A 26,275-nucleotide genomic window follows, 5' to 3' on the forward strand; every position below is an offset into this window, starting at 1 on the left:
TAGATGGATAGATAAATAGATGGATAGAGACATAGAGACATAAATAAACATTGAGAGATTGAGACATAGACAGAGAAAGAGAGAGAGAAAGATAGATAAAGGGAGGCAGATCATAGAGAGAGAAAAAAGAAAGAGAGATGGAGATTGATGGACAGAAAGAGGAAAGAGAGAAAGGGGGAGCTGTACTGACCCAAACTCACACATTGGTGTATCGGACACCGATGTAACATAATCATTTTCAAAACGGACACATTCTTTATACACGTTTCTTTCAGTCCAAAGAAGTGGCAGGGAGACCACTCCGTTCAGTCTTACCTGTAAACGTGGAGCACACATAAAGCCTGAAGATGTTGGATTCCCATGAGCACTGCACATCTACCCTGCTTTGCAGAACGTTGTCGACGGTGAGTTGGTACTCCAGGGATCTCCTGGGATCTTCGTTGACTGGGAAGGGAGTAGAAACCGGTGAGATCACCTCTTCTTCGTCACTTCCGAATTCAGACGATTCCTGGCTGGTGTGGTCCTGGTGTCCCAACTGGGTGACGTTCGCCGAGAGAGTCGGGTGCCTCCTGCCGTCTCCCGTCAGGGACGGAAGTTTCAGATCCTTCTGCGGGGAAGGCGGCGTGGGTTTCGGACTTCCGACCACAGGGCCAGCCTGCGGCAATTGAGGCAGATGATCTTGGCGAGAGTCGGTCTCGCCTTTGGCGCTGGTCGACACAGAGTTCGACGATCGACTGGCATTTCTCTCCGGTTTCGGACCTTCCGGTGGGCGAGGGGCTTTCATTGGGGAGAGTGTCCCGAAAGGACTTCCTCGGCTCCCTTCAGATTTTCCTGAGGAGTTCCTGGATTCCTTGGAAGACACACTGTCCGACTTTCCCGTCAGGGACTGCACTTCCAGCAGCTCCGGTTTCTCCACATCCCCATCACCTTCGTCCCTTATGCGAGCCATGCTCTCCAATTTCTGGAAGAGTTCCTGCTCTTCCCCGGCGCCGGCTGTCCTGACAATCACCGGAGCGAGACGCTGGCCTAGGGTTACAGCAGCGGAAAGGCGGAATCCATCCCCATCCTCGAACCCTTCCGGATTAACTTGTGAGCCGTTTGGTTCTGTTGTCGCTGCTTCGTGACCGGACGATACCCGGGTGCTTGTCGGAGTTGGTGAGAAAGTAAATGCCCCTGGGTAGAGCCCGTCTAGGATGTGGCCCTCGCGGCTTACACGGCCACCGATCTCATTATACTTGCTGAAGATATCTACCGGACCTGGGGTCTGAAATTAAGTATTTATAATTTTATGTCTCAATCTCTTCAATCTACTTTCAATCAAAATTGAGTAACTCGTAATGCTGTACTGCAAATAAGGTCATCTATAAATCAGAACTAATAATATGTCTAATCAAGCACAGCTTGTAGCAGGGTGTAGGTTTGGGACGTTTACAAACATAAGCAGTCAAAAGAAAAATTACGAACATTAATCGAAAATAGATTGATATACATGTATATAGAGTGATAAACCGGCAAAGTTATTCAACTATTACAATATCACCTTTGGCCGAATCTTGAAAGGCTGTTCCCCACTGTTATTGCTGTCACCCAAGTCGTCCTCCAGCCACATCGCCCCTCTTTCTCGGAACCGTTTCTGGGAGACACCATGAAATTATTCAAAGATAATTTTTACAACATACCACAGCATTCATGTTGTGTTCACAAAGAAGAGTTCAAAGCTTTGCCAACTTTTCTGTAGTGCTCCTGCAATATAACTGGTCAATAATCGCTTCATCGAACAATAACAAATCATTACAAATGGACCAGCTCCTTCTCTAGAATGGAAAATGACGGAGCATGACATCTGACCCAGTGCTAAATGGCACCACGTGTGTCATTTAATGCGACATGAATTCCTGAAATCATCTTAGAGGCAACATCTAATTACAGTTTGCACATCAGGGCCCTGTTTCATAAAGCTGTTTGTAAAGTTACGCGTGACTTTACGAACGAATGGAATATAGAGTGCCAATATATGTGCCGATTTTTTTTCTTTACGTTTCAATGAAGTACAACTGTATGTCAAAATTTCATCTACATTGGGACAAAAATACGCTTTCAACTAAAAGCGTGTGTAAACACATGTAACTGTGTGTAAACACATGAGAATAATCATTATCATAATTATGCAAATTTTATTTTTAGCTACATGTACTGACATTAACAATGATTAGGAAACCCGATTGGCTTGCCATATTTAAGTCGTTCGTAAAGTCGTGAGTAACCTTCCGAACAATTTATGAAACAGGGCCCTGGTGAAATAAACCCATACCATGGAAGCTGCTTCACATCGGTTCCACGGGTAAAAATTCGGTACACTCACCCTTAGATAAGAGACTATCCTCCTGTTGTTATTCAAGCTCATCTTTCTGAGATTCTTCCTCCTCGAATAACGCTGCTCCGGAAACTGAAAGTAAGCCATAATATCAGATATATATTACAGTTCAGATTGATAGTTTTAAAGTACCCAGTATTGCTTTATAGGTAACACAATCATTTGCAAAGAACTTGTCTGCATCGCTTAATAATTGCGTAAGAAAAAACTTCAGTTGATTAACCTTTATCTTCATTGAAATCTTCTTGAACAATGTTCGTGGAGAATTTGCTTCCGTCTCTTTTCCCTTTCAAAAATTTTCCATTTCATGTCGTGCCATTCCAACACCAAAATTTGCTTCAGCAAAATAACCATGGAACACTATTATGACAAAATATTATGATACCATGATATCACACAACGCCCCAGAGGTCATCCATCAAGCCGGGCCGTCTGTGCTCACACTATGCAAACAGGCGAGCTGAAGCACCGAGTAGGCCTATTACGCAGTACCGGTATCGCTCCTGACTCCCGACTCCCGACTCCTAACCCCTGACTTTTGACTCTTGGCTCCTGATTCATAACTCTTGACTCCTGACTGCTGACTCTTGACTACTGACTCTTGACTATTGACTGCTGACTCCCGACACTTGATTCCGAATTCCTGACTCTAGTCAGGTTTCCTCCAAATAATTGTACGTTAAACATTTTTGTGGTGCCATTTCTGCACATCTTTTTTTATTCGGAGGTTTGTGTTTTCTCAAAATCATAAAGAGTAGAGTTATACTGCAACTTATAGCAATTATTTACTATTAATGGGCGACCTTTGATGTGATTTCACATTATTTTGTTGGCACTTCCTCACGGGCTTCTTAAGACGATACACATTTTATATTCTACATCTAGAAATCTGAATAGAGTGAATATCGAATTTCTGTTATCCAGATTGTAACAACATAACAGGTACGACTTACGCTAACAACGTCGGGACCGGCGTACGAGGCAGATATGAACTTTGGCCTTTGATCCTCAAGCTTGACCTCCATGACGGAATCGACTGACGAACCTATGGCGTCACTCTGTGGAAAAAAAAAGTCAACAGTCATTGTCAACGTGGATGTCTGTGGCAGATCAAATACTTCAGGAGTTATGTCTCAGTGGTCTTCCGCAGTTGACACAAGTACTAAATCTTTTCGTATCAGTGTTTCAAAGTACTCTTATTCGCCAAATATTTCACGACGTTTTTACTTTAAAAGCACAAAAATGTTAACTTTGATCCCGACTTGAACGTGACGTGCACGCATACATTTCTCTGTTCACTACTGTACTCCACAATCGCGAATTTATCCACTCGCATAATCACTATAACTATTATCATCTTATCAATTATTATCATAACAGTACATCATGTAATGCGCTTTGTTTACTGCTTTCATTATCATACCTCACATTCAATAAGAAGCGTACTTATCATAATTGATATCTAATACTACTACAACTGCTACTGCTACTTACTACATTCTTATTGTTAATACAATTTTAATATCACCAACATTATCGGCATCTTTTGTAAGGCCATTTTCGTCCAGGGTTGCGTCTTCAATGCCATGATTTTAAAGTGATGTTGTAAAGAAAAAACGGTAATCTGTCCAATAACAAAATAATGTTTGCGATGAAGAGGTTTTAAACTACAAACAGCTCCTGTTTCAGATTTGCGTGTAGTAATACGTTGACAACTAAACCACCGTGCTCCAACAAAAAAAAAAGAAGAAGAGACGTATATCGAGAGAAAAGCACGTCTACAGGAATATTCTTGCTAAAGTAGTGAGAAGGCAAATGGAAATACGCAAGCACTCCAAAAGAACCCCAAATCGTGAATACCCTCGCCCCATGTATACCACCACAGTGAACTACCACAAAAAAAAACAAAAAAAAAAACGTGCAAGAAAAGAGTTTGCTCCTACTCGGCAGGGTGTATGTACACACTAGTTAAGTGGACAGTAGTGAAAGGTGCTTTAAGTTCACCTGTAGTTATCTTGCAGAGACAAAAGAGCATGTATACACAAACGCACAGACACACCCATGTCATGATCAAACTGTAACACAAATGTTGAAATGCACACAGTACTTAACCTTATCATCTTTTGCGCAATTTATCGACTTGTTCTCTTTTCAACATTGGATGTAAGCTAAGTGGGCACAGATCAATAGACTCTTCAGGGCAGTGTTTGTATTCTAACAAACCCCACTTCCTTGAGGAGGCACAATTTGTTGTACCCTCAAGAGCGTATCATTAGGGATCACTTCCAAGGTGTGCCCTGTCATCATTTATTGTGTGTAAGATCGTCACAAAAAAAGGGGGACAGAGAAATGCTCAGTATCATCGAAATGATTTTCTTTGTCCTTGAAGGGTAAATCAGGCACGGTTTGGCAGCACGGCAATACCAGTCCTGGTTCCCAATGGAGAAAGACCGCACAAGTGGACCAGGTAAAAGATACGTGCAAAATAACAGCAAGATGAATTTCAAAAAAGGGGGGTGAAGAAAAAGCACCTCCAAAAAATCAAACGCAGAGTGCGAAATGCGCAGATTATTAACTTTGTGCAGGTTGTGCAGACAATGCAGATAGGCAATTATTATACCATGAAGCTTTTGTAGCTCCATGGTGGGTGGTAATTGGTGCAATACGTACGCCCCGCTTGGTAGCTCTGACCCCGAAGGGACTGGCGCGTTTGATGACCAGGTAGTGTGATATCGAGGCGCGTCCAGTCCGCTGTTTGGGAGTCTTAATCAACATGTAGGAGAAGGGACGGAATTGATGTATCAATTAGCATGATTAGCATCCAGACATCGAGCAAATAGAAATACAGACTGGAATAGAGATGAGTTTGAGTCAGGATTTTACAGGCTTCGATTGTCCAAGCAGTAACTTAACAATGGCCGAACGGTTCACACTTTAGCCAACTCTATGGCGGAGGCATAGATAGTGAAGTAATGATGTAGTTGAACGATGTGCGAAATCTAGATTGGTATCACATAACATCACTGATGTCAATGATCTTCGTGCTCCCAGGTATAATTCTTCACATCGCGTTTTAAAAAGCATTGGCTTGATATATCGATAGTGCTTCACAGTGTCTCATGAAGTTATGGTGAAATATATTCCATAAACAGATAAACGAGAAATGTGTTAGTGTCTCATGAAATTATGGCGAAATGTAATATATTCAAGAAAGGAAAAATGAAGTAATAAATGACTTTTTTGGGGGGGGGGAACTTTTGTGTTTGGTAGATCTACGACGTTGACCACTTTGACTACAATTGGCTGAAATTAAGTACATAAAAATGTTAAACAAAATGAAAACAATGTGACTTCATTATAGTGTTTTTTTAAGATTATTTTGCATTGTTTGGGTGGTAGGAGCTTTTACCCCGCTGATACCAAAAAGAACTGCAGAGCTAAAATTGGTTTAAATGTAAATGGTTGACGAGTTTTTCGTACTTCACAGGCTTCGATGTCTGTATTTAGCGTGCGCTTGTCACGCGTGACTTGATGAATGAGAATCAATTTGGGGTCACGCCATTCAAACAGGCCCCAGCGCCTCGGGGGGAGTTTATCGCACTAGTTCTATTTGCCCGCCGTGCTCCGCAACCTTTGCTTTGTACATCTCTGGGAGTCGATAAGCCCCGCCCACTGAAGCCCTTACTTGACAACCATTTTTTTTTTTTTTGTTGTTACGCCATGAAATTGAAAGGACGCGGCGCAATCGGGGCTTCGCACCTGGCGATATAATAAGTTCTTTCGATAAGAACTACTATCAACGTACCAGTGACTGGTAAATACAAATGGCGGACAAATATATCAAAAATGGAATGCATGTAAGCTATACTAGTTTGATAGCGACGAGTTGGACGTGGTCACTGGGTGTGGTCTCACCTACTCAAACTCCACCAACTACTGCATTCATCTGCATTCAAAGAAACTACTAATTAGCTATATCAAAGGTATTATCTTTTCACATCACTATCTGCACTTAAGCCATTAAGTACATTCAAACCACACTTATGCACTTGTTTAAAACCCCTCATCCTTTCTTTACCTAAATGTACATGAAGAACCTCCCATATATCAGCATCAGTGTCATTTTTTTTCACCAAAGACAACAACTGATGCAGAGCAGATGCAAAACTTTATATTAGTCTGCAGGGAAAATTCGAGACTCGGAAGCAATTTGATAAGGAAATTTGGTGTCACTAAACACTAAATTTAATGTACACTTCAAGAAGGGAAGTATGTTCTTTATGCTCACAGTCCTGCTCCAGATATGCCTGAAATAATCCACTATCATCATACTTTTCTACATCCTCTATATGAGACAAAAAAAAAAAAAAAATCTTGAAAATGCCTCTGGTAATATTCTGTTTAAAGACACAGAGAGGATAAAGTTATTCGCAAAGAGTTCTGGGCTACTAGTAAATTGATGTGAAATATTTGTGAGCCTAATGATATTCCGAAGGTAATCAATGAGCATATCATGTTGTACTTTTTATTCTATACCAGCAGACACCGTTAAGGCATGCATACAAGGTAGACAATATCGTATACTTCTGATGATTATAGTCTAAGTGTTTGATTTGCTCTGAAACTACGGTGTATTCTATTCCGAGAGAATACGCTTGCATCTACGCATGTACACAGTAATCAGACAGAGAGATATAGATAGATAGATAGATAGATAGATAGATAGATAGAGAGAGAGAGATAGATAGAGATAGATAGAGATAGATAGATAGATAGATAGATAGATAGATAGATAGATAGATTGACAGATTGATTGATTGCTTGATGGCTGCATAATTATGATGATGATGATGATGATGATGATGATCCACAGCATTTGTATGGCGCCACATACAGTACCTGTTATAGAAACATTCAAAGGCGCATACTCCTCCAAGGCAGTTAGCAATTGAATGCCTGGTGAAAAATATGAGTCTTGAGTGAGGCTTTGAAGTGATCCAGATTGTCAATTTCACGGAGAAAAGATGGAAGGGAGTTCCACAGGCGAGGAGCAATAGAGGAAAATGCCCGGTCTCCGTATCCCTTGAGATGTGTGATGGGCACCTGAAGAGTAAGGCCATATAAACGAAGGCCAGGGCGATATGATCTATAAAGATAGATATACAGATGTATAGATACAGAGATGACAGTTTGGACAGAGAGACATACTAGCTATATCTTTATATACTTCGAGATAGGATAGATAGATAGATAGATAGATAGATAGATAGATAGATAGATTGATTGATTAATTGATTGATTGATTGATTGATTGATTGATTGATTGATTGATTGATTGATTGATTGATTGATTGATTGATTGATTGATTGATTGGTAGAAACATTTGTAGATAGGTAAAGTGAAGTTATTTGAGGTATTCTCGTTTGGGTTTTGTGGCTGATAGGCCTATATACCACATTTCTACCAACACGGATGCGGCAATATACATTGTATATACCACATTTCTACCAACACGGATGCGGCAATGGGCCACGCCCGCAAAGCTTGGTATCGGGCGTCACGGTGGATGCACGGCAGTGCAAGGGGAAAGTGGTATACCAATCATTCTCCATGGTGTCTTCTCAAGTACCGTCTCAATCGATACGACCGGCAGCCACTCTGGGCTGAAAGATGATGAAAGGCTTAATTTAAAGATCGATGAGAGCTTTGTGCTCACCAATTGGGGACCAATATGTGCCCCAAATCAGAGCAATTGACGAGAGCAATAATGGTTGATGAAAACCCCATGATTCGGCGTAAATGTGCGAGCCTACACAATAGGCACACACGCCATAGTGCGCACGCACACACACACACAAACACACACACACACACATAAGTAAATACTCATTGCTGTTCATATTCAAAACAATCGTGGAAATACATGTAAAATCTACATAAATGGACTGATAGGCCTGCTGGTATACATTCTTGGCGGGTTGCACACAAAGCAAGATTTTCGAAGAAGTCCCTTTGTACGCAGGAGCCTAATATTTTATCACTCTCACTCATCCAAATTTTCATAATGTTGATAATTAATCAAGTTACTATTCTGAACAAATCCCTGACCTTTAGTGGGATATGATATTAAAACACTAAGGTATCAAAGAGAAAAAAAAAGAAAAAAAGGGGAGCTCCGACACCTCTACAGAGTATCACTTCATAACGAACTGATCAAACAAATTACTACCTTGTGTTCATGATGTACATGGGTAACATACCGCGGCTGACCCCAGTAATGCCAACCGCTCGATATTTCAAAGTAAATGACCGTTACGTCGATGTGGCTTTGAATAGCTTCTACACCGATCGATACTGGTCTGTCGTAAAGGGTGGATTCCGCCGTCACTCGAACAAACCCGCCTATTCTTTAGCTGCATTGTTAGCCGGTTTCATGGATTCTTTCACTCTCAATTACCGGCCCATATAACCAGCTCTTCGAAGCTATGGCTCTCGGGGCAGAATACTGGTCAATCTCGGTCCATTTTCCTTCTCCTGCGCCTCTATTTTTCTTTTCAAGCTCCTTCATGTCCGTCTTTAACATTCTATATTTTTCTCCTTCGTCTTCGTCATCTTATCTTCTTCTATGCCTTCTGTCTTGTTCACTTTTGTCTTCTTTAATTCTTCGACTTCTTTCTCCTTTTTCTTTTGTTCTCTTTATTGCAAACGCGGAAGTATACTGCAAAATTCCTTCTGCGTAGGGGAACAATCTTGCACCCTCTCCTTCTCCTTTCTTTAACCCTCTCTTTTCTGTTGATCTTCCACTTCATCCCACCCCCTCCTCAAGTTCCTCGTATTCCTCTTTTCTTCCTTCTTCATCTCCTTTCCTCCTCCTTCTTATGCTAGCTCTTCTTCCATTTTCCTCATTCTCTTCATTTCCACTTCATTTTTATGTTCATCATTCCACTTTTATTGTCATGTTTTCTCCTTTGATACACCTATTATTCTTGTTTCTGGTCACAGCGTTCCATATTAATCAACCCTAGATGGACACATTCACTCTGATTCTCTTTCATTTCATCTTGTCATTGTGTTTTTGTTTGGCTCTTGGTGCTGGTTATTGTTTTTGTTCGTTCGTTTGTTTGTTTGCTTGCTTGCTTGTTTTACATTTAGCATGTCATTGATCATCTCTGAAAGTCGTAAGCGTCCGTCAACGCCAGAAGGCATACTGGCAACATGTTTATATACAATCTGAGAAGAATTACAGAACAATGGGCCTAAAATGTCAAAACACTGACGACCTTACAGGTTGATCACCAAAATCTAGAACAACAAACAGTTTGGTCTGTATATTTTCTTGCACCATGTGTATATGAAGAGTTTGTTCGCAAAAACCGATAAGTCCATATTTGCCAAATGGAGATATTTGCGATTAAAGGTCAAGAAAAATAAAGAGAATAATAAGAAAATTAATGCATCTTTTGACAATAACTTCAAAAACGTGCCTTTATATGTAGTGACCAATATATCATTTAAAAGGTATTATTTTGTACTTTATGACAGAGACCGTACTTCAAAATCTTCAAAAATGGACTTATCGGTTTCTGCGAACAAACTCTTCATATGCATATACAGTGTATAATTATACACTTACTTTATTTTTCCTATCCGCCAACTGAAACTGCGCCAAGACGTAATATGCTCTGATTTCCGTATGTAAAATAACAATTCAGTCATCTGATTTCGCCTCAATCGAATTAAAAATGAACCAACTTCTATCCTTCGAAATACGTGAATTTCGACTTACACATTATGATCACCACATGCTTCACGTCCATCCGAGTATAATCTATCTCCGACTTAGTAAAGTTTGCGACTTGTGCGAAATTGACAATTTATCTAGTGTAATGCAAAAAACAAACAAACAAACAAAAACAATGGATATCGAAACAATTCATTCTTTTTGCCCAAATACCACAAAATGAAATGAGCCACACGTCAACCTAGCAATATCCCATCACCATAAGTGCTTTAGGGCAGGGAAGAGGGTTGCCACACCCGGAAGGCACTGAGAGCAGTGTTTGACATCCCCGCCCTAATGAAGTGTTATTTTGGTAGGATTTCGTCAAAACCAAGAACAGACTGTAGTCATTCGATACGGTTGTGAATTTTGCTTGTGATTTGCTGCTGTGTTGCTGTTTAGTGTCGTTGTCAGCTTTGAGCAGCATTGCACTCGAGTTGTTAGCTTGGTTTGCCATTAAGGAACTTTAACTGACCATGCTAAATCTGAGACCAGGTACAAGTGAACACAACTCTTAACAAATAGACGTAAGCATATATGTGGCCATAAGTCAGAGACGTGACTTCGACATGTAGAACGTTTCATCTTTCACGTTTAAAGTAAAAAAAAAAGAAAAAGAAAACACTTATAGGGCAGGATTCTTTATAAGACCACCACATACCAAAGATTCAGACTGTCTCTCTTTTTATTTGTTTCTCTCTCTTTTTTTGGGGGGGGGGGGGGGGCTGGGCGGCTCCGGGCCTTTCTTTTTACTATAGTTTGGAGAGGAGAGTATAAAGGAGAAGAAGTTAAAAGAAGATTGAACGGTTTAAATTGAAGTATCATTTTGAAATTTCACAGTCCCTCATATTGCCGTGACATCTTTATCGATGCCACCTGTTTCTGGACAGCCATAGTTTTTCTGTCAGAGTATTGTTTTATACAGATATCGCTGTCAAGATCCGGGGGATAACGCACTAGATATACGAGCAAACAAGAAGACCAGCAAGGGTATATAAAGCGGGATAGCCGCCGTTCCCACCATCTTCATGACAGACATACTGTAAACATCCGCGAATATCTATGTCATCCTCATGTCTACTCTTCATCCCTTCCCTTCCCCTGCTTGCGTTTCAGCCTCCTCTCCCTCCCCCCACCCTACCCCCTCACTCTCTCTCTCTCTTTCTCTCTCTCTCTCTTCTCTGAATATCACGATTACCAAAACTAGCCGACGGGTTTTATAGGGAAGGTACAACATAGGTCTAGATGGGAGATTCACATTTTAACTCTTTTGGCGAGATAATTAGAAACCATTGATGAAATACAAAGATCACATAATTCTAAGATGAATTCAAAATTACGCAAAGTTGTCCTAATAAAAGGTGGGGCGCATCTAATAGGATCTCTTTGTTTTTGGATATCTCAGCCATTTTAAAACCGATTTTCACTGAATAAACTTGAATTTCCTCTTAGAATTGTATGTCCTTTTACATTTCATATTCGTGGTTTCTAATTATCTCGCAGAAAGTCAGAACGTAAGCCCCAAGCTCAAGCTAAACCATAATCATACCTTTAAGAGAGGAGCGCGTAGGCATTGAAGTCGAACTGTGGTACAAATCGTTGTTTCTATATACGTGTATAAGTATTTGACTGTTTTAATGAGAAGAGCTACATCGAAGATTATACGTTAAGTATTTTGTATGTCCAGTGAGTATGCATGTCTGTCTGTCTGTCTGTCTGTCTATCTGTAAAAATTGTGATGCATACCCAGAGCTGCGCAGACGCAGTAGGGTCTATGATACGCTCTATTGTAAGAACAGTTTAGGGGCCATGCTGCGTTCCAGACTACTTTCGCCAAACGAGTTTCTTAGCTATCCTTCCAGATCGCAACATTAAACATTTTGTATTTGTACGGTTCGTAAGATTGGGCTCTTTCAAATTGTATACAAACTGACTGTAAGCGTATTTTTTCTCCCTGGAAGATCATACGCTTAACGCTTTCAGAACTGACATTTTCAGTGGCAAATTCAAAAGTGATCCTGACAGAGTATTATAATATGCTATCAACATCCTGGTACTCAAATAACATCGCGACGAGTCGTAAAACTATCTCACCTTTGACCCGACACGAAGGAATGACATCACATCGCATCCGATTCGCATTTCTCAGGAAAATGATTTATTTTCCAAGCTCCTACACGTTATCTTATTAGCGCTGCTAAGTTTTTAAGTACGTGGCGTTGTCATGGTGATAGGGTTTGAATTTGGCGAACATGAGGACACTAAATGAAAACTTGAAAAAAGAATAATGATAATATTGCAGTCTTTTTGGGGGGGTGTTGTGAGGACTACAACAGCTTGTACACTGCGCTTTAAATAAGAGTCAAGGGTTCGAACCCTTGCAGGGCACAAAAAAGGCGTGTTCTTACACATCAATACACTGTAAAAACATCGGTGTTAGATTTAACACCACGGGTGTTAAATCTAACACCGATCAAACTTCAATAAAGGACCACACCCACAGGTGTTAAAAATGCACTGTGATGGTGTTGAAAAGTGTTCACCTGACACTTCGTGGTGTTAATTTGACACTGTACCTGGTGTTATTTTGACACTGTACTGGTGTTAATTCAAAAATGACACCACATGGTGTTGATTTGATATTTGTTGGTGTTAATATCAATGGTTTAACACCCGTCCAGCTTCAATAAGAGACCACACCAGCTGGGGTTACTTTGGTGTAAATTCATTTTCACATTTTTTCAAAAATCTAGTATTTTGATGTAAAATTCTTGATCGTCTTGTTTAAATTAAAAATCAACAAGAAGTGCAGTTACTAAGAAACTCTTCAAAAAACAGTTTAAAATTTGGAAACGACACCCGTAGGTGTTAATTTAACACCATAAATGAGCACCGAAAATTGAACACCAGCTCGGTGTTCACTATTTAACACCGGACTTTTTGCAGTGTACTCTCGTAATCAGAGAGTTCTTACTGATTGTCTGACTAGATACAGGAGAACAACCCCACGAAAGTCAGGAATAAGTTATGCCTAGACAACAAGAGCACGTGTGAATTGCTTTTGTTGCTTTTTTGCCTTAGTAGCTTTTAAGTAGCTATCAGTAGAGTTAAATGCTACAGATTGGGCCATAAACGAGCAATAAAAGATTGTGATGATTTACAGTGCATCTGTCAAGTGCACAAATTCAAGACGTGTGTAATTAAGTTTCTGAGCGTTTGTGAGTGTTACGGTGTGTCAACCTATCAAGTTAAAAAAAATACAAATATAAAAAATATACTGTAAAAAAAAACACACAGAATTTTTCGCGTGCATGAAATTTTCGCAAATTTCCCGTGGAGCCAAGATTCGCCAAAATTGAAATGAACGGGAATGTCAATGTGTACTAAATGTCAACGGCAATTCACAAAAAAAATTATGTCGCGTAAAAGGCCATCTGCTCCAATATAATTATATCCACAAAAATTCCATGTCGCGAATATTACTGGTTTTAAGGTTAAACTTCGATGATTCATAAAGGCATAATGATATGTTTGTAATCTACAGCTTGTCATTTTGACTGGATTTCAATGATATTCTTTCACGAATTGCTTGGCATAGATGAAAGCTACATGTGACCACTGTAATATTTGTTTGTTTGTTTTTTAATATCATGTCTTTATATCATTGTTTGTACAAAGCGCGTAATTAATCTGTCTGTTTTCATAACTATGATTGTAAAACATGTGCAATTCAGTCTTTGGCTGCCAGACATGATTTTTAATAAAACCTGTTCAATTCAATTCAATTCAATTCAATTCAATTCAGTTCAATTCAATTCAATTCAATTCAGTTCAATTCAATTCAATTCAAATCAAAGCACGTGCTGAGATTTCATGGACGATGTCACTCAAGATGGCGATTGATTTAAGAGTAATTGAGATTAACTTTAAGTGTGAAGGAATTTATCGGTCATGCACATGGATCCGTAATGACCGTTCGCTCATTTCTACGGCTCCCCGGAAGCCCTCTAAGGGTCTGCCCGGGCTGTGAAATGCCTGCAACAGTTAAGACAATGAATAAAACCTTTCCCTCAGGCTGTAGGAGGACTCAACACGGTTGCCAATGGCAACCACTGATGAGGCTACTACCAGGGCATTATCCCTGGTCTGGCGCAAAAAGAAAGATCACCTTATTACCCCCACCCCGGAGGGATATTTTAAGTCCATCATTTACTATGGGTGACAGTACTTCCTGGCATGCCAGTAATAGAGTGCTTCTGAAACAGTGGTCCTGAGAAAGCTAACACCTTGAAATTACCGTGGAACATTCAAGGGTTTCAGTCTGTGGTCCACGCGTGGATTCTTACGCAACACGCTCCGTTCACTCCTCCAAAATGATAGCACAGAAAATAAGCCTTGAAAGTGAATCGATATTGAGATAAGGCTCGTGCCTGCACACTTTAAGATATCAATTTAAAAAATGCCGATATTATTATTGCATTTGTCTTGATAATTTTCTCCAAGACTGACAGGGATGTGGAATGAGGGAGAGGATCAGTGAATACTCTCAGTGAGTGTTGAGAGTGTTTGAGCATGGACCTACTGCACACAGGGACTAAGAACGGAGGTCTTTCTTTGATCCGACCTGCATCGCCGCCACCTGATTATGTGTATCTTGATGAGTACATTCAGACGTTTGGACAATGACGAAAGAACCGTTTCCCTCATTTCGGTTCTATTTCGCTGAGGTGTCTTTTCAGACTTAACTGCCTTACGGAAAGTCGACAATGATGGGGAGCAGCAAACCTCAAATCATGACAAATTTCGTGTCACAAAATCAGTAATTACTGACGTGGACACTAGTGGACGCGCATGTACAGTTGCTTAATGGTAGGACATACATGTCGTCCACCATTACTGTCCATGTTTACTCTGAAACAATGTGCGAAAAATGGGAAAAATTAGATTACAAATTGCAACCAACCTGCCGAAACACGTACTTTCTCTCGCACAGTACGTGCATTTCGCAAATGAAATTAAGTGAGCGATGATTTCCCATTTGTCTTGATTTAAGAGAGTTATCATCTTCTGCGCATGTGTGTAGTTTGTAGATATCTCAAAGCGCCGTCTTGTTCTTACTCCAGGTTGGCTGTCGGTGATGCACGATGAAATAAAAGCAGGAAGGCATCTTTAAAATGTTATAGTGACGCTTTTCGCAGAAACAGGTGTTTGAATTAATGAAACGAGCGATGAACGTCCATGTGTGGTAGGTCCATGGTTTGAGCCACATTACTATTATTCTTCCATCTTTTATAATGTCGGAGGGATTATTATAGAACTACGGAATTTGGATTTGACGGGTCATTTGACGTACATACACTAGGCACGTTTTTCAAAGTGGAGATGGCGCGATGACCCTCAAACCCTGAGTAACAACGATGATTTTTGAAACCCTGAAGCCTTTGGAACCTTGAATCATTGTGAGAAAATGCTGCTTTTTCACCAGAACAAAGTGTAATGAATAAGGGGTCAGGTTAAAGATGTAGAAGTAGCCTTCCCTACACATTTGCCTTTCGCTCTCTCCCAACTAGCAACCGATCCAATGTATTATATGACTATATAATGAAATATATGTATATCATTATTATATATATATATATACATACGTGTGTGTGTGTGTGTGTGTGTGTGTAAAACTTAATTTACCATTTTCCTAGAAAAGTTTAGCTGGTACCAGATCACACTGGACACACACACGTTGCATGATGGTATGAACTTTGAAACAGCCGATTGTTACACGGGGCTTGCTGGTGTCATTCTTTCTTGCAGTAAACTAGTTTTTTGTTTTTTTTTGGCCATTCACTGAGCTTGGGACAATTACAAACCAGGGCCCCGTTGCTAGAAACTTTGCGTTTAAACGCAACTTGCAACTGATTGTCACTGGCCAATCAAAATCATTGTTGCATGCATGTCTTCTTAATAGGGCAGACCCTGAGCCAATCAGAATGGTTGTTTCAAAATTAGTAATTATTTGCAATTGATTGCAACTTTCTTGCAACGGGGCCCAGATCATAGTTCTAGATCTGAGATACCACTCGCGTGACCATGAAAAAAGGAAAAGAAAAAAGCGAGCTTTGACAAGTTACCATTCCTCTTTTGCTCTTGGGCAATGGTTGAGGGTCAGCTCCCATGACCTTGCCTGTCATGAAAATAAAAATAAGAATCCCTATTATCCTGTACATAGTATACAAGCCATCTTGTTTACCACGTTGCTATGGTTACGTTTTCATCATGTGGTCACCGAGGGCACTAAGATGGGACGATAGATAGCTGTAATCGGTCCGTTGTCAAGGAGACAGAAATGCGTTTCGTGTTGGGGTGGGTTTTTTTTTTTTGGGGGGGGGGGGTGTTGTTAAAAATAATCTCGATGATTTATATGAGCACTTACAATCCCAGGAACCGCACCTTATGGTGGTTCTGTTTTTTTATTTATCCTTTTATTGTAAATTGTAATTTTAATTGCCAGCGTTTCATACATACACACACACCTAATATATATATATATATAATGTGTGTATGTGTGTGTGTGTAATATCTTTCATTTAAGCACATTGATGACCTTAAATCTTTATTGCTTCAAATGCAGAAATTGCAAAAACTTTTCATTGCTTAATCTAATATAAATCCTTACATTAGCTAAACATTTGATAAGGCTGTAAGTTTCCTTTCTCTATTTCATAACCTGGGAAATCACTGTATAATTTCTTTTGATTAATTGCCGATTTCTTTTTTATGCAACAATTGAAGTTACAAGTAATCGTTTATTACACGTTAAAATTATAGTCAATCTCGCCAACAACTTAAGAAAATTCAAAAGGGATCGGAGAAAATTCCTTCGATCTACTTGAATTTCCACTTACACTGGAGAATTGATACATGTATTGATATCCATCCGGGTAGAATATTAATTTTCTTATAGATTTAGCCGAAGTCTCGACTTGTGCGACGTAGCTTGCACATTTCTCGTATTCATGCAGATACGAAGTAAAATCAGGAGGTGCCATTTTTTTTTTCATAACAAGATAATAATATCGTGAATAGTATAAAGTTCTCTCAGAACTTGATGGCAGATATGGTTGGCTTTCAAATCTGTGAATGGAATGGCATTAAAGGCATGGACGAGCCACAGAACCATCCTTTTGTTGCATCATATACATCAACCATGATAAAATAAACGTTGAGAGGAATTCACGAAATCATAGCAAACGCCTCCCTGATTCGGCAAGTGTTCGGGAAAAGTAAATCATATAGCAGATTTTTCCCCATACAATCTCTTCTAATTCACACAAACACACGGCAGAGAATGACTGCAAAAACACCATCTTCATCTTTCTTTTATAGCTCTGCTTGATGTATTCGGTATGCATCTTGCAACTCTCCTACATCCCTCTTCCTCTTTTTTTTTCTATCTCTCTTTCCTAATCTTGAAACGATAATGGTTGCCTGTAGATAAAGAATGAAAAGTCTGAAATTTCTGTCAGTGTCTGTAGTAAATTCATTTTGTGCTCACAATTCGAGAATATAACCATACATCTCATGTGAAGATGAATAAAATTATGTCCATACCATTTCATATTGTTTCTTATTCAACTTGTATTGTGAGTAAAAACAAAATGATTAAGTTGCATTACTTTTTAACTTGGACATTTTTATGAAGACATAACGCTACATTCGGCCTTCAATATTTTGATACGAGTATCATTTCTGCGCACATGTAATCTTGATTAACCAGCTATTGCACGTGTATACTGCCTTGAGGGTAGAATTTATTGACGTCCAGAACATAACGTATCGCGGCATCCAATTCCCCTTTCAGAGTATCTAACGCGTAAAAAGAGTTTGTATTAAAGCTACATGACACTTCAAAGAATAAGATATCCATGCTCAAAACAGAAACATGAAAGCTTACGTCATTGAAGTTTTACAAGTAGACGATTACTATGTAGTTTGTATTACATCAGGCTGTAAGCTTTCATGATATTGGAAATTGAATGTCAGGACGTTCGAGAGATGCCCTAGCCCCATCTTATTCATTGTGTCATTAAGAGGGTACAGCAAGTATGGTTTTCATGAAAACATGTAGGCCTGCAACTTTGTATGTTCGATTTAGTATGATCACAAAATGGATAGACAGATAGATAGAAAGATAAAGTATAACCAGATACTAGTATTCCACTTGGGTGGTAGCAATTTTAATGGCTTGGAAGACAAAGGAAAAATTTCATGATGGACAGCATCAGCTCACCTAATTCTCGTCTCTTAACATATCACTATACCGTACTTTCTGACTGAATTATAAATGTACAAATCTGTTGGTATTTGTCCGACTGCAACGAAACTGACTCTGCGCCGTATCGATAGTCTGTATAATTGCATTCACCCTGCTCATTAACGGCGATTTAAAGACAATGAAGTAGAATTCATCTCAAAAACAAGGAAAAACAAAAACATCAACTGATCTCTATACAGCATGCGTTACTCTGTATTTAACTGTACGTCGATATCTACCAATTCTACGCTTCAATTGCTGGAGTCACGATGCGCTATATGCACTGCTAGATTTGCACGACGAGAGCTGTCAAAATAAATTACGTCGTGTCTTCCTGAAAAAGAAAATAGCATGGTGCAAGAATTAAAAAGTATCAGACTTTGGAAGGGGGAGAGAACTTGAAATGATACATACCTACCTACAGATATTTGCAAAAAGGTATATTGAAATTATGCAATATATTCCACTGAATGGTCTCAGTGTATCTACTGTACAAATGATATCCTACTCTGAAAAAGTATGCCAAGGCAACCTCCTATATAAAACGTGTTGGTTTAAAATGGACACCTCACCTTTGATCCTGGTTGCCATGGTTTTTCGAAAGTTCCTTGCGTGTAGAATTCCACCGCGGAATTTGCGTAAACTTTTCCGTTCGAGTCGAGACCTCCGCGGCGGTTGCTAGGGCCCGTGTTCGCCAGAGCTTCTCGCGTCGGTACGTCGACAGGTAGCACGGAACCTACAACCTCGCCGGTTTTAACGGCAAGACCGGTTCCGTTTATTTCCAACATGCCTACACCGCTAGACATGGTGTTTGTATGTTGCCATATCCATTGTTGAAATTTGCCAACCAAAGCGTGAGATGTAGTTAAACTTGAGGTACAAACACAGAGCACTACGGATTAGTTCAAGACAGCGTGCGGAGATCCCGAGGTGAAAGATTAACGGTGGCCGTACAGGTGCGTTGCAAACTGCGAAGAAATTTTACGCCAATATGCGTATTCAATCACGCTCCCCCACTCAAACAGTATTGAAAATGATCAGCGTGCATAAGCCGTAACAATGGTCCTGCCCGGATATTTTCTCGCTGATAAAACTTCGTGCAACTAAAACTTTAACTCTTGAACACGGTAGCCAATGATTCAATGTTCCAAAGAAGCCGTATGTTACTCGCCAAAGACTAGAATATCGATTTGGAAGGTAGTGGGCAAACTTGACGGACAATCAAAATCGATACTGTTGGAGCATTATGTACCATGTGTGCACACTACCTGGCGTCGAGTGTGTACCCCTGTAAACAACTCCTGCACAGGGCACAATGGGGCGCGCTGTATCTCGTCAACGTTGAATGGGTCTTATGTGTTAACACGTATACGAGAGAGGCACGATACCCGTATTGAGTAAACATAAGAAAGATCAACAGTCTCGTCGAGGGCTTGCGAGCTGGTGTAGAGGTGGGAACGTTGGGAAGGCGTTAGAGGGTAAGGTAAGAGAAGGGGGCGGGGGACTCGGGCTCGTATCCCCGGAGCGACCATGTTGTGACTCACAATGATTATTCACAGTGGCGGATCCAGAAGGGGGCGCACCGGGAGCGCGCTCCTCTTTAATTCTAAGATTCAAGATTCAAGATTCAAGATAATTTATTGTCATGTATAAAATATACATAAAATTTGTTTTCGGACATACATAAAGATAAAGGTGCATAAATGAAGAATATAAATAATGGAAATAACATAACGAGTTTTATACCATACATACATTAAAAACATACATTTAATGCAAAAAAATTAAAATATTGCATTGAAATTACAATGAAGAGGGAGGAGAAAGGCTAGGAGGACAGGAGAAGAATAAGCGTATTACATGTAGAGTATGCATTTTTTTTTTCTTCGTCCCATCGCCCCACCCAGGCACTTCCATATGCCGGAACACTCCTCCAGTTGAGATTTTAACACAATAGTCATGTTCTACACACCATCACTACCCCCCCCCCCCCACTCTCACAGAGTACACTTTCCACACACACACACACACACACACACATACCCCACACCCGCGAGTTACACCCATATAAACTTATACATACCACACACACATATACACCAAAACTATCACCTAATCAACGTGAAAGAGCGCTCCAGCACACAAAAAGCCTGGGCAAGGATAGGAGACAGTAAATTATCTCAAAGAGAATTTGCTGCGCGACAAAGGCTATAAAAAGACAGACACATTCGTACAACATAATAAAATATAGCAGGCCGTGTAACATGTTACAAATGCTCAATAATGTTATCATATTTGCATTTTGTTTAAAAGTTCTCTTAATTCTTTTTTCTTCTTTCCTTTTCTGCATATGTTCCAGTAACAAATACAATATAATTATAATAAATTAAAAATATTTCATCACAAAATCTACAACATTCAATTCAGTCATAGGTCATAGGGTTGGCAAGACATACGGCTCAAAACTTCCCAGGTCTACTATTATCTCATCCACAATCACATTGCTGCTGTTTACAAATTTGTGTACCATTTGCAATGAGTCAAAAATATGTAACAATTCAACATAGCTAACGAACAATACAATATTGTCATCAAGTGTGCACATACTGGACTTTCACACGATTGCACAAGGGGTAGTTAGGCTCAACACATACAGTACATGTAGATTGATTTTGTACATTTTAATTTTGTACATTTTGATTTTGTACATGTACGTTTTATTTTGTTTTTCTAAACAAAAGAAATCAAAAGAAAAAATAGAAGGCACGTGCTCCACCCCCCCCCCTTCTTTTTTTTAATACTTTTATAAAGAAGCTTCCGCTTCAGGGAATTCCTGGTTCCGCCCCTGATTCATACGATAAACGGCATGATAGAATTAAAACAGATTCTTTACCATGCCACCATACATTTTTATATGTGTGAATTCGCCATCAATCCCCAACATCCCCACCCCCCCCCCATAAAAAGGCAAAGTGATGATTTAATATGACTTTCATCAAAACAAAATTAAGTGATTTAGTAAATATTAGAAAAACTACAAAAAAGATCGTGATAAAGATAGCTAGAATTAATCTTACTTATTTAAGTAGCGCTCTGAAACCTCTCTTTTTCCTTTTTTTTTCTCTCTAGTCATTCTTCTCTAATTTTTTTTCTTGAAAAAGAATGTTCATTACCTTATTCATTTCATAACTTTCCTTTTCCCTTTTTATTTCTTTTATTACAACAAATAAAGGAGGCGGTGCGCCCCCCCCCCCCCCATCCGCCATTGAGTTCATCATCTTCTTCTTCTTCTTCTCTCTTTCATTCTCTCTCTTTATCTCTCCATTATCTATCCACCAACCTGCAGTGCAAAACACCAGTGTTAGATTTAACACCATGGATGTTAAATCTAACACCGATCAAGTGTCAATAGAGGACCACACCGACAGGTGTAGTAAGTATTTTGTGATGGTGTTGAGAAGGGTTTACCTGGCACTTTGTGGTGTTAATTTGACACTGTATAGCTGGTGATATTTTGACACTGTGCTGGTGTTAATTCAACAATCACACCACATAGTGTGGATTTGATATTGCTGGTGTTAATGTCAATGGTATAGCACCCGCCCAGCTTCAATAGGAGACCACACTAACTCATGTTACTGCGGCGTAAATGTTTTCACACCTTCCTTTTTTTTCAAAAATCAAGTACTTTATTGGAAAGTTCTTGATTGTCTCGTTAAAGTTCAAAATCAACAAGAAAAACAGTAACTAAGTAACTATTAAAAAAAAAACAGTTTCATGCATTGAAGTGACAACAGGAGGTGTTAATTTAACACCAAAAATGAGCACCGGAAATTTAACACCAGCTCGGTGTTTCATATTTAACACCAGATTTTTTGCAGTGTGTCTGTCCCTCTCTCAACCTTCCTCTCTCTCTCTCTCTCTCTCTCTCTCTCTCTCTCTCTCTCTCTTACTCTCTGTATGTATTAATAAAATATGTGTGTTTATGTATGTGTGTATGTTTGTGTGTGTGTGTGTGTGCGTGTGTATGGGCGGTAAATTTACTCAGTCGGCAGCACGTCTGCCTCACGATCCAAAGGAGCCCGGTTCGATTCCTGGGTCCCACTCAGCAATGTTGTGTGTAATCAGGATTATCATCCCCTCTTGTAACAGACAAAACACTCTATCCCTCAGACAGGACATAAAGTGGAGGTCCCGTGTGTGAGAGTCACATCTCATCCCGCTTCATCTATTTATCGCAAAGAGTATACAGGGTGTTTAACCTGGTGAAGTGGTCATTACATCAAACTGGACCCCATGGAAGACCAGCTATTGAAGCTGAATATGGGCTATCCAACCACCTTCTCAGATGGAAATGAAAGAACATCAACATGTATAAACCCTGAGCATGCATTGTTTGTTTGTTTGTTTGTTTGTTTGTTTGCTTGTTTGTTTGTTTTTATTTTTGGTCACCTCCCATCCTCATAAATCACTAATTTATGTATACTTGAATGGCAAAATATGGGTTGAGTTTCCCTGGACAACTTTGTGTTTATGGGAATTGTTTTTATGAATTAACTTATTTTGCACAAATTAGGGAATCAGACAATGTTATTTGTTGGGACATTTCATTATGTTACACAAAATGAAAATTACAGGCTATGGGTTGATGGGAATGGCGTATTTGACATTATGACAATATAAGAGAGCATTTTATCCTGTTTAGTTAAAGGCATTATTTACCATTTGCAGATGGAATAAAAACCCAGCTTTAGTGCTTCAAAATAGTTCTAAGTTAGCGATAGAAACAACCAATTTAACAATTTGAATCAGTGTAATCAATGGTAAATATTGCTAAATATAGAAAATGTAAACAATGGATAACATGAAACTGTTTCTAGACTAAGCCGTCTTTAATTATGGTTTAGTGGGAAAAGTAGTGATATTTCCTTATATTTCAGGCTTTATTGGGAAGTCTATATATTATGGTAGGATGTTTTATGATACAACTGACCCACACATATGCATCAAATGTGGTATCTCGAACATTCTTTAAATCACTGCTCCCAAATGGTTAACAGTAACTTTAATAGCACAGTGGATATGGACGTTGCATTATGTTGGGATGCATGCATGTCCTTGCTCCCATCACGCGTAAAAACGACGCACACGCACTTATTTACAAGAGAGTATATTTATTTTTATCGGCGAACAATGCACACGCTGAGAAGCGTGACTTGTGTATAAGAAGTCGATAAGATTGTATTCATGATCTCAGTACTATTTGAATCAGAATACATGATTTTCACAAGAGAAACAATGTCTATTATGACAAAGTTTTTTATCATATTTTATTTCGCATATTCTCATTCTTTGTTTCTTATCTGATAATACCAGTTTTTGAGATACAATGTCGATTGATCGATATCTTTAATTGACAAATATTATGATTTGTCGTTCATCACAGTGTAATATTCGCAATAAGATTACGTTATGTCCAAGATACTCATATAATAGTACTTCATACGATACTCATTAATTTTTTATATCATTAAACCTGCATTACACCATGAAAACACAATCCCCTCACACTGAATAAGTCCATTGCATATTTGTAATAAAACAGATAATACAATGTATGTTGTCTGATTACACTTATTTTTATTCTATGTTACTACTTTCAATATCATTACAAATAAGAACAATGAGATTGCATCACACACAATAAACACAAATTATGAATAAAAATATAGCTTTCAAGAACACATAAAATAAAATATACAACATAACATAATTCACGAGAAGTGGATGTAATATAATCATATCAAGTTGATCATCATAAGTATACATCTGTTGGACAAACAATTCTTATGGACACAAAACATATAGCTAGGCGAGAATCACTCTGGAATAATCTTAAATAGGACCACACACAATTAATGAAATATGAAGAAATATATTTTGTAATAATTCTGTCATCAGTCGCTTTTTTAGAAAACTGACGCCGTGGTATTTCATTAGCCATTCATCTTAGTGTGATGCAGAGCCTGCAAGACGTCGTCCATTTAAACCAATTTTCACCCTCATACAAACCATCTCCAAAGTTCTAGATCTCAAAGAAGTAATAAACCCAAACGCGTGAGTAAATAAAGGATGATGCTCAAACAATATCATAATAGCAAACAAAACTAGAATAACACAAACAATCTCTTCTATGTGAGAACACAAAATAACAATTGGAAAATATACATTTCACATAATACATCGTTCACTGAATTCATAATAGTAATAATAACAATAATGATAATAGTAATGACAATGATAACAATAACAATAATGAAAACATAAGCACATAAGATTATGTACGTGCATGTATTCCTCACTTTTAACAGGTTAGGAAATAAAGTCAAATGTAAAACAGGTAAGGAATGGAGCAGAGAAATTGATGTTACCTTATCGACATTCATTTTTAGATTTGTTGGTTTCTAATGTCTGCGTTGAAAGAGATTTATTACAAGCAGAGAATTGAATCTCCATGCGTCTTTCCACTTGTTATTGATACATACAAATCAGATGTGAAATAACAAAGTTGTGAGCATTTAATTTTTACATGATTGCACTATACGGCAATTTTGACGACCACACATTTGGCCAGATGATCACCCTTAAGTTTGTTTGGTTTTTTTTATCGTAAAGTGTAAATTTTAATAAAGTGTTGTCTTCAATTTTGTTGTAAGTTTTGATATGTAAAATTAACAAAAATTGCCTCCTTGTGACAAACATATCTTGCGAATTTTTCGACGTCGTGACATATATGTCTTGTTGGTTTTTTTTTTTCCTCCTGTTAGTAATCTGAAGATGTTGTGGTGGGTTACTTTTACTGTTCGTTTCACAAAAGATATCAATGATAATAATTATGGACGTGTTTTCAACGAGGATATACCATTGGATAATAAAAATAAAACAAAAACACTTGAACAAACTCTCTTTAAATACACTTGAAATTCAATAAAACAAAGATACGAAAAAGATACATAAAGAACATATACATGTGAAGAGTTTGTTTGCAAAAACCGATAAGTCCATTTTTGAAGATTTTGAAGTACGGTATCTGTCATAAAGTACAAAATAATACCTTTTAAATGATATATTGGTCACTACACATAAAGGTACATTTTTGAAGTTATGGGCAAAAGAAGCAAAAATGTTCTTATTATTCTCTTTATTTTTCTTGACCTTTAATCGCAAATATCTCCATTTGACAAATATGGACGTATCGGTTTTTGCAAACAAACTCTTCATGTATATATTCTCCGTGGTTTATGAATTCACACAAATCATAATACATCATAACTATATGTATATTAGGTTAGTCAAAAAAGAAATTCACACCCAGAAATTATTGTCATTCATTTAAAAAACAATGTTTGAAAAGAGTGTCCTATTCCACATACGACATAGAAATGATACCGAATGATACTAAATGTATGCTACCCTGTTCGTTCATAGGGGTCTTTTTTCAATCAATTGCAATTTTCTAGGTATAAACTTTTTTACTCACCCTGTATTATTCTCAATATATATCATTCACAATACTATGAAGATATGAACAAAATTGTTGGTAGATCAAACATTTCTGCCTTTACCATTTAATAACAAACAAACATAAAAAATAATGATATGAATTTGAACAAAGGAGAGATTCTATGATTATGAATATTTATTTTCTTTTATCACTTGATTTTTTTTTATCTAACATGAACACCTAAGGCCACGCAGATAGAACATTGAAATCTTAATATGTATGTTTGAATGAGGAAAAATAGAAAATTA

At 38.5% G+C, this 26,275-nt stretch overlaps 1 protein-coding gene across 1 annotated transcript in view; it reads right to left on the minus strand.

Moving 5' to 3' along the window:
- LOC139709818 (uncharacterized) overlaps window positions 1-19,503 on the minus strand; it is a 49,568-nt gene extending 30,065 nt beyond the window's left edge. The window contains exons 1-5 of the mRNA XM_071621779.1: window positions 19,036-19,503; window positions 3,328-3,432; window positions 2,363-2,446; window positions 1,541-1,633; window positions 316-1,264 (exon numbers count right to left, since the gene is read on the minus strand). Coding sequence (XP_071477880.1) covers window positions 316-1,264; window positions 1,541-1,633; window positions 2,363-2,446; window positions 3,328-3,432; window positions 19,036-19,269 — 1,465 coding nt within the window. The 5' untranslated portion in view covers window positions 19,270-19,503. The remainder of the gene's footprint in view (window positions 1-315; window positions 1,265-1,540; window positions 1,634-2,362; window positions 2,447-3,327; window positions 3,433-19,035) is intronic.
- Between the last annotated feature and the right edge of the window lie 6,772 nt (window positions 19,504-26,275).

The sequence above is a fragment of the Diadema antillarum genome, unplaced genomic scaffold, assembly GCF_040938485.1.
Source record: "Diadema antillarum isolate AM-2024a unplaced genomic scaffold, OU_Dant_1.0 seq00001472_RagTag, whole genome shotgun sequence".
In the NCBI taxonomy this organism is placed as follows: domain Eukaryota; kingdom Metazoa; phylum Echinodermata; class Echinoidea; order Diadematoida; family Diadematidae; genus Diadema; species Diadema antillarum.